This window comes from Phoenix dactylifera, chromosome 2, assembly GCF_051530095.1.
Source record: "Phoenix dactylifera cultivar Ajwa chromosome 2, Ajwa_hap1_PhDact_Kaust_v1.1, whole genome shotgun sequence".
Lineage (NCBI taxonomy): Eukaryota > Viridiplantae > Streptophyta > Magnoliopsida > Arecales > Arecaceae > Phoenix > Phoenix dactylifera.
Window position 1 is genome coordinate 49,193,773 of NC_143191.1, and position 15,625 is coordinate 49,209,397.

Sequence of the window (15,625 nt, forward strand, 5' to 3'; positions counted from 1 at the left end):
TTTTGCAAGATTTTAGTTTTACTCCTCTCCCACCTTTCTATAATCAATGCCTCTTTTTATATAGTTACACCATATTGTCTTCTTCTGGTCTCCTCATTAAGCATACTATCTTTTACCATTTCCAATGTTACCACACCATTAAGAACTGAATTACTAAGTGATGCAATCAGAATTTTTCAACTGTGAGGCAAGGAGTCAAGCAACAACAATGCTTGCAACTCATCATCTAGCATCATTTTTATGGTAGTTAGTTAATTTACCATATCCTTAAATCTACTCAAATGCTCGGCCACTAAACTTTCCTCCTTATACTTCATGTTCACAAGCATTCTGAACATGAATGTCTTGTTATGTGCAGTCTTCCGCTCATAGAAACTCGCTAATTTCTTCCATGAACTATAAGCATTAGTCTCCATAGCAACATAATGAAAAATACTATCATCTATCCACTGCCTGATTAATCCAACTGTCTTCCTATTCATTTTCTCCTACTTTTGTCGAGTTTTGTCACTTGGTTTAACACTATCTTCTTCAATAGGATCATACAAATCTTTGCAAAATAGTAAATCTTCCATTTGGGCCTTCCAAATTAAATAATTGGAAAATGTGAGTTTGACCATACTGCCATCTGAATGCTCTTCCATTTAATCAATATAAAAAAAATTCAACCACTAGCAACTTGGCTCTGATACCACTGTATTGAAAAATGCAATCAATAAATAATGATGTCGAAAACTTTTTTTTTCTCTTTGTGTAATTAAATGGGATATTACTCACCAAGCGACAATAATTTCTACAATCTACTCAAGCAATTAACAAGTAAAATAATTAAGCAATCCATACACAAGAGGCAACACAATTTTTTAACGTGAAAAATCCTTGTATGTGAAGAAAAAAAAAACTATGGGACCTAGTCCAACCAAAAACTTTTACTATTTAGAATAGTAGGATTACAATAAATCTTCTCTAGATCAACTAGAGGTTGTACAAACATCAACAAGACTTAATTTTGGATTCTACAACAAGAACATTCATTGACAATAAAGTGGATTTCAATAATAAACAACAAAATAGAGAATATATCTTACTAAGTGTTGATGTTTAAAATGATCAATAGAGAAAACTTTTTAAAGATCCAAATCGTTCAATCTGTGGCTCTTAATACCAAAAACAACATACTAAAATTTCAGCTAAATTTTCAAGACATAGTAACTTCATCTCAAAAGCACGCCAAACCCAATGATATCTCACATCAATATAATTGGATGTCGAATGAAATGTTGGATTTTTTGCGAGATGGATGACATTTTGACAGTCACAATAAAGCATATATTTCTCTTGTTCTAAGCCCAACTCTTATAGAAAATTTTTTATCCATAAAATTTTTTTACAAGCTTCTGTAACTGCAATATACTCGGCTTCCATAATGGACAAAGCAACACATTTTTATAAATTAAATTGCCATGACACTGCTCTCCCTGAAAAAGTCATCAAGTACCCTGATGTAAACATTCTAGAATCTATATTACCAGCTATGTCTGCATCTGTGTACCCATCCAACACAGGTTTACCATTACTAAAACATAAACAAACTCTAAAAGTACCTCTAAGATACCTGAAAATCCATTTGAGAGCTACCCAATGTTTTTTACTAGGATTAGAAAAAAACTGACTTACAACACCAACTGCATGAGCAATATTCAACCTGATGCAAACCATGGCATACATCAAACTGCCAACTGCGGATGTATAAAGAATTTTCTTCATTTTTTCTTTATCTTTCTGACTTATAGGACATTACTTGGAACTTAACTTAAAGCTGCTTGGAACTTAACTTGAAGTGACCTACAAGTGGAGAGCAAACTAACTTGGACTTGCTCATGATGAACCTTTCTAACACTTTTTCGATATATCTCTCTTGAGATAACCAAAGCTTTCCATTCTTCTTGTCACGAGTAATTTTAATGGTAAGGATTTGTTTAGCCGGCCCCAAGTCCTTCATGGCAGAGAACTTGCTTAACTCTCTTTTTAAGCTTTCAATCTTCTTAGCATCATGGCCAACAATTAACATATCATCCATATAAAGTAAGAGAATAATAAAATCTTCATCATAGGATCTCTTCATAAATACACAATGATCAGAAGTAGTTTTACTATACCCATGGCTCATCATAAATGAATCAAAATTTTTATACCACTGCCGAGGTGCCTACTTTAGCCCATATAAGCTCTTCTTTAATCTGCATGCGAGATGTTCTTTGCCTTTAACTATGAATCCTTCTAGTTGATGCATGTAAATTTTTTTCTCTAAGTCACCATAAAGAAAGACAGTTTTTTTCTAGTTGATGCAGATAAACCAAGAATAACTCAGATTGAAGACATGTTGACCACATATGAGAAAATTTCTTCAAAGTTAATACCTTTTTCTGACCAAATTCTTTCACAACCAACCGTGCCTTATACCTTGGCTGTGAGCTTTTCTCTTTAGTCTTCAACTCGAGCACCTACTTATTCTTGAGTGCTCTCTTATCCTTGGGTAATTCCATCAACTCAAATATACAATTCTCATGCAAACATTTTATCTCCTCTTATATAGCTTTTAACAACTTTCTCCTTTATTCATGATTTATAGCCTCTTGGTAGCATTCTGTTTCTCCCCCATCAATGATCACCACATACTTATGAGGAGAATTTCTCTAGGAAGGTCGGAGCTCTCTTGTAGATCTTCTCAACTAAGGCTCAACCGGTGGTTCTAGAGAGGTTTTCTCAACATTCTCATCCGGCACATCATTGTCAGGTATGGGCTCATCAACTGTGTTATCATAATCTTTCTATACATCTTTCCTATTGTCATCATTCATCATGATTGGAGGTACTGGACCCAGATTAACATAATTTCTAGTGATAGATTTCGGCTTCTCAACCTATCCAAAATCTTCAACAGTCTGGTCTTCTAGAAACAAAACATCTCTGCTTCTGATGACTTTCTTATCAAATGGATCTCATAATCTGCAACCAAACTCTTCATGTGCATAACCCAGAAAGATATACTGTTTAAACTTGTCATCAAGTTTGAATCTCTAATCTTTAGGAATGTGAATAAATGTCCCACAACCAAACACTCTCAAGTGATTATATGACACATCTTTCCCAATCTACACTCTTTCTGGTACATCACCTTTAAGAGAAACTGAAGGAGAAAGGTTGATCAAATTTACTGTAGTTCTCATTGCTTCACCAAAAGGATTTAGGTAATTTAGCATGAGAGAACATACTTTGAATTTTTTCACAAATAGTACAGTTCATTCTCTCAGCAACTTTATTATGTTGAAGTGTTTTAGGAACGGTTTTCTTAAGTTTGATGCCATGATCTCAATAATATTTCTCAAATTGACCTCTATATTCACCACCATTATTTGCTCAAATACACTTTAATTATTTTCCCATTTCTCTTTCAACACTAGCATGAAAATACTTGAATACATCGAGCACTTGGTCTTTAAATTTTAAAGCAAAGGCCCATACTTTTCTACATTGATCATCAATAAAAGTAACAAAATATAAAGCACCACCAAGAGTTTTAGCATCCATAGTGCAAACATTAGTGTGAATTAAATCCAAAACATGTGATCTTCTATATGGAGGGAATTTATGAGATGCAACTATATGTTGTTTACCAGTAAACAATGACTATAAGTCTTTAGGGCGTATCTTTTATAGAAATGATTTTCTTTTTGGCCAAAATATTAAGTTTTTTCTCACTTATGTGTCCAAGCTACTTATGTCATAATTCAATGGAGGAGTCTTCAACTGCAGTCACCTCCCCCTTGCATAATTTTGCTTTCATCATATAAAGTGTGCTTGATTTGTTTCCTCTTGCTACCACTAGAGAATCTTTAGTAAGCTTTCATTTTTCTTCACCAAAGTGGTTGTCGTAACTTTCATCATTAAGTATGCCAGTAGAGATCAAGTAGAGACTGATATCTCAAACATGTCTTACATTTTTTAGCAATAGTTGATACCCAATGTCAGTTTCTAAACAAACGTCTCGCATGCCCACAATCTTAGTTTTTCCATCATTTCTCATTCTGACACTGCCAAAACCACCACTAATGTAAAATGTAAAGAAGTCCCATCGAGAAGTAATATGCAAAGAGGCACATGAGTCAACAACTCAAGTACAATCCTAGCATGCAAAGTTTACACAAACATCATTACAAATAATACCGATATCGCCATCAGATGCAACTCCTGTTGTATCGTTTCATTCCTTCCTTTGTTTACCTCTTCCTCTTGATTGCTCTCTTTTAAATTTTCTACACTCTCTAGCTTGCCACAATAAAAACATTTGATCTCTTTTCTGAATTTGAACATTCTTCCTGACTTATCATGCTTGTTAGAATTTTGCAAGATTTTAGTTTTACTCCTCTCCCACCTTTCTATAATCAATGCCTCTTTTTATATAGTTACACCATATTGTCTTCTTCTGGTCTCCTCATTAAGCATACTATCTTTTACCATTTCCAATGTTACCACACCATTAAGAACTGAATTACTAAGTGATGCAATCAGAATTTTTCAACTGTGAGGCAAGGAGTCAAGCAACAACAATGCTTGCAACTCATCATCTAGCATCATTTTTATGGTAGTTAGTTAATTTACCATATCCTTAAATCTACTCAAATGCTCGGCCACTAAACTTTCCTCCTTATACTTCATGTTCACAAGCATTCTGAACATGAATGTCTTGTTATGTGCAGTCTTCCGCTCATAGAAACTCGCTAATTTCTTCCATGAACTATAAGCATTAGTCTCCATAGCAACATAATGAAAAATACTATCATCTATCCACTGCCTGATTAATCCAACTGTCTTCCTATTCATTTTCTCCTACTTTTGTCGAGTTTTGTCACTTGGTTTAACACTATCTTCTTCAATAGGATCATACAAATCTTTGCAAAATAGTAAATCTTCCATTTGGGCCTTCCAAATTAAATAATTGGAAAATGTGAGTTTGACCATACTGCCATCTGAATGCTCTTCCATTTAATCAATATAAAAAAAATTCAACCACTAGCAACTTGGCTCTGATACCACTGTATTGAAAAATGCAATCAATAAATAATGATGTCGAAAACTTTTTTTTTCTCTTTGTGTAATTAAATGGGATATTACTCACCAAGCGACAATAATTTCTACAATCTACTCAAGCAATTAACAAGTAAAATAATTAAGCAATCCATACACAAGAGGCAACACAATTTTTTAACGTGAAAAATCCTTGTATGTGAAGAAAAAAAAAACTATGGGACCTAGTCCAACCAAAAACTTTTACTATTTAGAATAGTAGGATTACAATAAATCTTCTCTAGATCAACTAGAGGTTGTACAAACATCAACAAGACTTAATTTTGGATTCTACAACAAGAACATTCATTGACAATAAAGTGGATTTCAATAATAAACAACAAAATAGAGAATATATCTTACTAAGTGTTGATGTTTAAAATGATCAATAGAGAAAACTTTTTAAAGATCCAAATCGTTCAATCTGTGGCTCTTAATACCAAAAACAACATACTAAAATTTCAGCTAAATTTTCAAGACATAGTAACTTCATCTCAAAAGCACGCCAAACCCAATGATATCTCACATCAATATAATTGGATGTCGAATGAAATGTTGGATTTTTTGCGAGATGGATGACATTTTGACAGTCACAATAAAGCATATATTTCTCTTGTTCTAAGCCCAACTCTTATAGAAAATTTTTTATCCATAAAATTTTTTTACAAGCTTCTGTAACTGCAATATACTCGGCTTCCATAATGGACAAAGCAACACATTTTTATAAATTAAATTGCCATGACACTGCTCTCCCTGAAAAAGTCATCAAGTACCCTGATGTAAACATTCTAGAATCTATATTACCAGCTATGTCTGCATCTGTGTACCCATCCAACACAGGTTTACCATTACTAAAACATAAACAAACTCTAAAAGTACCTCTAAGATACCTGAAAATCCATTTGAGAGCTACCCAATGTTTTTTACTAGGATTAGAAAAAAACTGACTTACAACACCAACTGCATGAGCAATATTCAACCTGATGCAAACCATGGCATACATCAAACTGCCAACTGCGGATGTATAAAGAATTTTCTTCATTTTTTCTTTATCTTTCTGACTTATAGGACATTACTTGGAACTTAACTTAAAGCTGCTTGGAACTTAACTTGAAGTGACCTACAAGTGGAGAGCAAACTAACTTGGACTTGCTCATGATGAACCTTTCTAACACTTTTTCGATATATCTCTCTTGAGATAACCAAAGCTTTCCATTCTTCTTGTCACGAGTAATTTTAATGGTAAGGATTTGTTTAGCCGGCCCCAAGTCCTTCATGGCAGAGAACTTGCTTAACTCTCTTTTTAAGCTTTCAATCTTCTTAGCATCATGGCCAACAATTAACATATCATCCATATAAAGTAAGAGAATAATAAAATCTTCATCATAGGATCTCTTCATAAATACACAATGATCAGAAGTAGTTTTACTATACCCATGGCTCATCATAAATGAATCAAAATTTTTATACCACTGCCGAGGTGCCTACTTTAGCCCATATAAGCTCTTCTTTAATCTGCATGCGAGATGTTCTTTGCCTTTAACTATGAATCCTTCTAGTTGATGCATGTAAATTTTTTTCTCTAAGTCACCATAAAGAAAGACAGTTTTTTTCTAGTTGATGCAGATAAACCAAGAATAACTCAGATTGAAGACATGTTGACCACATATGAGAAAATTTCTTCAAAGTTAATACCTTTTTCTGACCAAATTCTTTCACAACCAACCGTGCCTTATACCTTGGCTGTGAGCTTTTCTCTTTAGTCTTCAACTCGAGCACCTACTTATTCTTGAGTGCTCTCTTATCCTTGGGTAATTCCATCAACTCAAATATACAATTCTCATGCAAACATTTTATCTCCTCTTATATAGCTTTTAACAACTTTCTCCTTTATTCATGATTTATAGCCTCTTGGTAGCATTCTGTTTCTCCCCCATCAATGATCACCACATACTTATGAGGAGAATTTCTCTAGGAAGGTCGGAGCTCTCTTGTAGATCTTCTCAACTAAGGCTCAACCGGTGGTTCTAGAGAGGTTTTCTCAACATTCTCATCCGGCACATCATTGTCAGGTATGGGCTCATCAACTGTGTTATCATAATCTTTCTATACATCTTTCCTATTGTCATCATTCATCATGATTGGAGGTACTGGACCCAGATTAACATAATTTCTAGTGATAGATTTCGGCTTCTCAACCTATCCAAAATCTTCAACAGTCTGGTCTTCTAGAAACAAAACATCTCTGCTTCTGATGACTTTCTTATCAAATGGATCTCATAATCTGCAACCAAACTCTTCATGTGCATAACCCAGAAAGATATACTGTTTAAACTTGTCATCAAGTTTGAATCTCTAATCTTTAGGAATGTGAATAAATGTCCCACAACCAAACACTCTCAAGTGATTATATGACACATCTTTCCCAATCTACACTCTTTCTGGTACATCACCTTTAAGAGAAACTGAAGGAGAAAGGTTGATCAAATTTACTGTAGTTCTCATTGCTTCACCAAAAGGATTTAGGTAATTTAGCATGAGAGAACATACTTTGAATTTTTTCACAAATAGTACAGTTCATTCTCTCAGCAACTTTATTATGTTGAAGTGTTTTAGGAACGGTTTTCTTAAGTTTGATGCCATGATCTCAATAATATTTCTCAAATTGACCTCTATATTCACCACCATTATTTGCTCAAATACACTTTAATTATTTTCCCATTTCTCTTTCAACACTAGCATGAAAATACTTGAATACATCGAGCACTTGGTCTTTAAATTTTAAAGCAAAGGCCCATACTTTTCTACATTGATCATCAATAAAAGTAACAAAATATAAAGCACCACCAAGAGTTTTAGCATCCATAGTGCAAACATTAGTGTGAATTAAATCCAAAACATGTGATCTTCTATATGGAGGGAATTTATGAGATGCAACTATATGTTGTTTACCAGTAAACAATGACTATAAGTCTTTAGGGCGTATCTTTTATAGAAATGATTTTCTTTTTGGCCAAAATATTAAGTTTTTTCTCACTTATGTGTCCAAGCTACTTATGTCATAATTCAATGGAGGAGTCTTCAACTGCAGTCACCTCCCCCTTGCATAATTTTGCTTTCATCATATAAAGTGTGCTTGATTTGTTTCCTCTTGCTACCACTAGAGAATCTTTAGTAAGCTTTCATTTTTCTTCACCAAAGTGGTTGTCGTAACTTTCATCATTAAGTATGCCAGTAGAGATCAAGTAGAGACTGATATCTCAAACATGTCTTACATTTTTTAGCAATAGTTGATACCCAATGTCAGTTTCTAAACAAACGTCTCGCATGCCCACAATCTTAGTTTTTCCATCATTTCTCATTCTGACACTGCCAAAACCACCACTAATGTAAAATGTAAAGAAGTCCCATCGAGAAGTAATATGCAAAGAGGCACATGAGTCAACAACTCAAGTACAATCCTAGCATGCAAAGTTTACACAAACATCATTACAAATAATACCGATATCGCCATCAGATGCAACTCCTGTTGTATCGTTTCATTCCTTCCTTTGTTTACCTCTTCCTCTTGATTGCTCTCTTTTAAATTTTCTACACTCTCTAGCTTGCCACAATAAAAACATTTGATCTCTTTTCTGAATTTGAACATTCTTCCTGACTTATCATGCTTGTTAGAATTTTGCAAGATTTTAGTTTTACTCCTCTCCCACCTTTCTATAATCAATGCCTCTTTTTATATAGTTACACCATATTGTCTTCTTCTGGTCTCCTCATTAAGCATACTATCTTTTACCATTTCCAATGTTACCACACCATTAAGAACTGAATTACTAAGTGATGCAATCAGAATTTTTCAACTGTGAGGCAAGGAGTCAAGCAACAACAATGCTTGCAACTCATCATCTAGCATCATTTTTATGGTAGTTAGTTAATTTACCATATCCTTAAATCTACTCAAATGCTCGGCCACTAAACTTTCCTCCTTATACTTCATGTTCACAAGCATTCTGAACATGAATGTCTTGTTATGTGCAGTCTTCCGCTCATAGAAACTCGCTAATTTCTTCCATGAACTATAAGCATTAGTCTCCATAGCAACATAATGAAAAATACTATCATCTATCCACTGCCTGATTAATCCAACTGTCTTCCTATTCATTTTCTCCTACTTTTGTCGAGTTTTGTCACTTGGTTTAACACTATCTTCTTCAATAGGATCATACAAATCTTTGCAAAATAGTAAATCTTCCATTTGGGCCTTCCAAATTAAATAATTGGAAAATGTGAGTTTGACCATACTGCCATCTGAATGCTCTTCCATTTAATCAATATAAAAAAAATTCAACCACTAGCAACTTGGCTCTGATACCACTGTATTGAAAAATGCAATCAATAAATAATGATGTCGAAAACTTTTTTTTTCTCTTTGTGTAATTAAATGGGATATTACTCACCAAGCGACAATAATTTCTACAATCTACTCAAGCAATTAACAAGTAAAATAATTAAGCAATCCATACACAAGAGGCAACACAATTTTTTAACGTGAAAAATCCTTGTATGTGAAGAAAAAAAAAACTATGGGACCTAGTCCAACCAAAAACTTTTACTATTTAGAATAGTAGGATTACAATAAATCTTCTCTAGATCAACTAGAGGTTGTACAAACATCAACAAGACTTAATTTTGGATTCTACAACAAGAACATTCATTGACAATAAAGTGGATTTCAATAATAAACAACAAAATAGAGAATATATCTTACTAAGTGTTGATGTTTAAAATGATCAATAGAGAAAACTTTTTAAAGATCCAAATCGTTCAATCTGTGGCTCTTAATACCAAAAACAACATACTAAAATTTCAGCTAAATTTGAATACGATTAATCCGATCATCTAATAAAGTAGTATTTTTTTCTTCTCTATTTTCTTTCTTTGCATGTTCCACAAGGGCCCAAGACTCCCGATTCCTTTTTAGATAAACTCGCCCAAGTCGGCCGCTCTTTTTTTTATTATTATTATCCAAATGAGGTGGGTCCTACATGAGGAGGGATCACACCAGCACTACCAGAATAAGAAAATGTGTACATGATTAATTTATGTTCTTTCCCCCATATTTTATCAAAAAAAAGATTAATTTAAATTCTATGATCCAAAGTTGACATGAAAGATGCGATTTAAAGCCTTAGTGACTTGATTATATGGCCTAGTTGTGTAATTTATATTGTCCAACCGTCTCTTAAGAGATGGACTACTCTTCTCTTGATAGTAGGGGTATCTATTCTGAAAGTGAATCCTAGGTTCTTCGGTATTAAGCATGCTGATTTTTTCTTTTTTTTTTTTTTAAACCATGGCTGAACCTGATCGGGTTGCCTACGTACCCCTTCATAAGGGGGATCAAGCCATACGTAGTTCTTTTTAAGTTTTAAAATGCAGCGGAAAAATCGAATCAAACAATTTAATTCATGCATGCTTACAAGATCAAATCTAGAAATCAGCACCTTAAGAACACATAGGATTATGCCGGAATCGTTTAAACAATTATGCTAAAATTTTCATGCATGATTAACTATCAGATCTGAAATTTAAGAACTCTATTCTGATTAATCTCCGAATATCCATCGAATGGATTCTGGAGATAACTCCGTGAGGAGCCCCAAAGGAGGGTAAAACCTCGGAGAATCGGACCTAGACCCTGACTCCAAAATAAAATATTGATGTGGGATTAATACCTTTTATGATGGAAGAAACTTATGGATCTGATCCTTGACTTCGCAGCCACGCACACGAATGGCCTCTATGAGAAGTACACGCGAAGCCCTAGGTAGATCGTCTTCCGCGGGAGTGCTAGCTCGCGCAGGAATGCAGCAATGGCTGAAGCTTTCTCCTTTTAAACACTCAACCTTTGATTGTTCTTCAAGGAGATGGAGGATGGACGCGAGGAAGAAGGAGAAGAAGGGATGGAGGCCCTCAGGGAATTTTTTCAGAATTTTTTGAAACCTCTAAATATGATATATATTGAACCCAAGGCATGGGGGTCTTTTATAGCCAAAAGATCCCCCCACGTATCACACCTAATTTAGCCAACTAATTTGGCTGATAAAATTCCCAAAAAATTCTGGTGGTTTGACAGCTAAGAGGAGATAAACATATCCAAATTTCGTGCATTTTGAATCCCTAAAAGATAGGAATTCATGCATCCAAAGTTCAGCCGCAGACCACCCTATTTCATGCACCATGCAATCCCTACAAATTAGGAAATTCATCTAAATCTTTCTAGAAAGATTTAAGGTGCCATTTTTATAGAAATTATAGCCCCATGCCTCCTCTCTTACCACGCCAATTTTTGGCCAAAAATAAAGAGGATAGGCATAGAAAATATTGGGAATAAATTAATGTGTCATTCTTCTCCAAGAAGATAAGAATGGGTTCCTAAAATTTAGGGATTCTTCTCCTTATCCAATTCTGATTATTTGGACTCATAATCATCATCAAATAAGGTCTTCTAATTGATTTGGATCAAGCCCAATCCAATTGGGTCAAGTCCCATCAATTGGGTCAAGCTCAATCTACTTGGGTTGAACCCAATCCAATTAGGTCAAACCCTGATGCAGCCCAAATTGAATCCTATTCAATTTGGCTCAACCTAAGTCCAATTTACTCAATCAAATTGAGTTCATTAGCAACCTAATTGCTAATTAGTCCTCCAATAATTTAATAATTATTTTATGCAACTTTTGTTTTGGATAATTTGTCAATCGAATTGACCAAATTACCCCTGAATGATTCTTAATCATCAATCAGCCATTTGATCAACCTAGAAACTTCTATGCGTGTGACCTCATAGGTTCGAACCTAAGCCGGTAGTATAGGAACGTCTTCCTATACTAATCGATGTGACCATCTAGCAATGGTACCCGACGTCCGGATAGGCCGAATATATGCAAAGCAAATATTCTAAAATCCTGGACTATGGTTACTGTATAATTCAATCCCTTTGACTCCTAATGCCAGGATGACTTAGAGCTCACTGTCAACCCTATAATTAGTACATCCATTATGTGATTAACTTTAGATGTCCCGTGACTCCTCACTGGGATTACCCTGGCCAAGGTTTTGCTAAATTAATCACAAGACATTATCTTCTATTTCCAGGAGGCGTCAATTCCATCTCGACTCACAACTGACTACGCAAGTACTTGACTGCACCCAGTGACCTTCCGTCACTGAATTAGAAATTCAGGTTGTCCGGTACCAAAGTACAGTGAGTGGCTTGCTAGTCACAGGTTGCGATCTCAGGTCAGAGGGCTAAACTTATACCCATATCCACTCGGAACATCTCTTGACAGTAGAGCGTTCCGAAATTGGTCACGTTCAGTGAAATGTACTCCTACACTTCACTTGTATGGCATACCAGTGTCTCCACACTTCTTGGTTAAGAGGACAACCAACGTATATGTCACACAACGACCTAATCTCGATAATGTTGTCGTCCTAGTAACAACATATCATTTGGTCGCGAACAAGTTTAAGGACTCAAAGATAAATCCTCCTTTATCATAACATAAGTCCTAAGGACTTCATCATATAAGAGTTCATTTGAAGATGAAATGATGAATAATGCCAAATAATACTTTATTAATTTGTCAATTTATTTACAAAATTCAATCATCAATATGCTGACGATTGACATTTAGGATATAATTCCCAACATATTCTTCTAGGATTGAAAATTGATAATCAAATAACCAAATTAGCGATCCACACTATTAACCATAATCTATACTATTAAATATTTCTAAATATAAAAAATATATATTTTTATAGTATATAACTTATGCATCAAGCGGATGCAAAAAGTACGATTAAAATGATATGAAATCATATTTTGTTATGATCTAAGCATTAAAATCTACTAATTTTCAATCTATATATGTTTTAGCATATGACATCGTAATATGTGAGATGGATATTTAATTTAAATATTTTATCATATATTTTAGCATACAAGCATAATAAAAATTGTTCATTTTTTGTCTACTTGATGTATAAGTTAGAAATCACCAAAATATATAATTTTTTATTTTTGTATATTTTTAGTAATGCAGATCATAATCGACTATGTAGATCTTAGATTGAGGTGCCCGGTTTTTAACTTTCAACCAAAGAAGAGTAAATACACACTCTAAGGAGCATAATATATCTGTTAAGAGAAAAGATGGACTACTCTCCTGAAGCTTACGGGTGCATATGATGCTTGGGAGTTGGGAGTGAACTAAAAACTTCATATAATTAGAAGACCAGATGAGTTATATTAATTGACACGAAGGCTAGGTATTTATTAATTGTCTTAACAAAGGACTAGACTACTAAATTAGAGAGATAGATAGAGAGGCTTCTGGAGTGGGACACAAGCAACACAAAGGGCGAGGCCGTTCTTTTATTTTCCCCTGCACCACGCAAGAACATATTCCAACACTCCACGGTGGCAAAAAAGAAAAGAAAAAAAAACAAGGAATCAAATCTAATGAACACTACCATCAAAGACCATCTATTTCCATGTCCATTAATTATTTCTTACAAACGAAGCAAGAAAGGATGACCAGCACTAGAAGTCTGACTGAAGTGCTTTCCTCCCACTTTACTTGTAGCCTCCCGGCTAACACAAAGCTCCTCACTCCAAGAGAAGCTCTTTGGCATCAACTACCAAGAGAAGGGACCTCAAGCACGCAGGAGAAGTAGTCTTCAAAGAACCAATACTCCAAGGGGAGCTCGCCCATCTCATGGAGCTAACAAAGAGCAACATGGGACTACTCCTATTCTATATCTCCATTTTTACCACCTTCTTAACTCAATGTGGTGAGTTCTCTAAACAGACTAATCCTTCCAACGCTTAGATCGATGGAGACCAACTCTTTAAACTTTGCTTTTCTTTCATTGGAGTAGGAGCAAGAGGCTTGAGGCACTTCGAGTTGTACACATCTTCAGATCCCTACTCCTCCTCCCATACGATCCATCTTCCTTACTGCGTCAGCCCTCCTCTTGCTCCTCTGCCACCTTCGGGTGCTGTACCAACTCCAACAATCTCCATCCAATCTTCACCACCACCTCCCATATCCTACTCCCCACCAAGTCTCACTCCAAATCCACCAGAAACGGTGCCCGGCCCACCAACTTGCATACCAGGCCCACCTGAGTACGAGCTCGGGCCACCCAGTTACGTCCCAAGCCCACCACAATTCATCCCCAGCCCGCCGCTATTCGAACCACCGGTGGTGTACCCACCTCCATTGGCGCCGCCGCAGCCGGGGGCTGCCCTACGCAGCCTCTGGTGCGTTGCGAAGCCCACGGTGCCGGACCCGATCATCCGAGAGGCCATGAACTACGCTTGCGGCTCGGGCACCAACTGCGACCCGATCCAGCCCAATGGCGCCTGCTACCAGCCCGATACAATATTAGCCCATGCTTCGTTTGCATTCAACAGCTACTGGCAGCAGACGAAGGCGGCCGGAGGGACGTGTGATTTTGGCGGCACAGCAATACTGATCACCACCGATCCAAGTGAGCACACGGTCATGGTTCTTTTCAGCCTACTATTTTGCTTGTCTTTGGGACAAATTAGTTTATTTTTCTTTGGATTAACGGATCTTAATCGAAGATATATATCTTCTGGTCTAATTGAAATATTCTTTCTTTCTTCTTATTTTTTTTCCTCCGTTTTTCAGGCTATGAGTCGTGTCATTTCAACCTTTTGTGAAGATACAAATATTGCACAGCAATCCAATGGTCATTTCGAGACCAAAATAAGTGTAGCACACAAACACAGTTTTTTCCGAAGTTTTGGGTAGGACTTTAAAGCTGTTGTCAACCTTACACTTGGTTCGTATTGTGTACCATGTTTTGGTTCTTACATCTTTGGTGGTGGGAGGCCATGAAGTCATTGGTTTCATCTTCTATATATCCTCAAGACTTGTAAGAATGTTGTAGCATTACGTTTCTTTTCTTTTGAATAGAACTGCTGAAATTTATTACGCTTTGTATTGCAACGATTTACATGAAAAAATTGAAGGATAAGTAAATTCCTGAATTGGATTGGCAAGTCAAGGAGGGAACGAGCAACAACCAGCAAAGGAATGACAATTTTTTGAAGGATTCGGGAGCTCCAGGGTTGTTACATTGATTAGCATGGAAAATGAGAGGTAAAATAAATTAAAATATCAGGTGGTACACATGGTTTCAAGAATTAAGACTGATAGATGATTGTGATCATAACGATAAGATTATTTGATACATGGATCTAATAGTATTAGGGATGTGGAGATCGGAGACGACAAATCGGTCGAGGGTTTGGAGCAGGTGGATGATCTAGAAAGCATCCTTCTTTAGCCTCTCTTCACCCAATTTCGCCGCCGCCGCTGCCGCCGCCATCTTGTGCTCGTTCATTTGTTTTGACAATGGTAGACATGTAGATGAGGTTTAGGCCCAGACTTTGAAAATC

General features: G+C 35.8%; 1 protein-coding gene across 1 annotated transcript; it reads left to right on the forward strand.

Annotated features, from left to right (window-relative positions):
• Window positions 1–13,746: 13,746 nt before the first annotated feature.
• LOC103721444 (Carbohydrate-binding X8 domain superfamily protein) lies at window positions 13,747–15,214 on the forward strand. The gene is made up of 3 exons (XM_008811645.4): window positions 13,747–13,986; window positions 14,074–14,688; window positions 14,853–15,214. Exons 1-3 carry the CDS (start codon window positions 13,911–13,913, stop codon window positions 14,882–14,884), a joined length of 723 nt encoding a protein of 240 aa, XP_008809867.2. The 5' UTR covers window positions 13,747–13,910; the 3' UTR covers window positions 14,885–15,214.
• The last annotated feature ends 411 nt before the right edge of the window (window positions 15,215–15,625 follow it).

Excerpts from the sequence above, each read along its gene's own strand:
- LOC103721444 (XM_008811645.4), top strand. The coding sequence starts at position 13,911 with ATGGAGCTAACAAAGAGCAACATGGGACTACTCCTATTCTATATCTCC. Across the intron at positions 13,987-14,073 it reads CACCTTCTTAACTCAATGTG|GAGCAAGAGGCTTGAGGCAC; the intron begins GTGAGTTCTCTA and ends TCATTGGAGTAG. Across the intron at positions 14,689-14,852 it reads ACTGATCACCACCGATCCAA|GCTATGAGTCGTGTCATTTC; the intron begins GTGAGCACACGG and ends TCCGTTTTTCAG.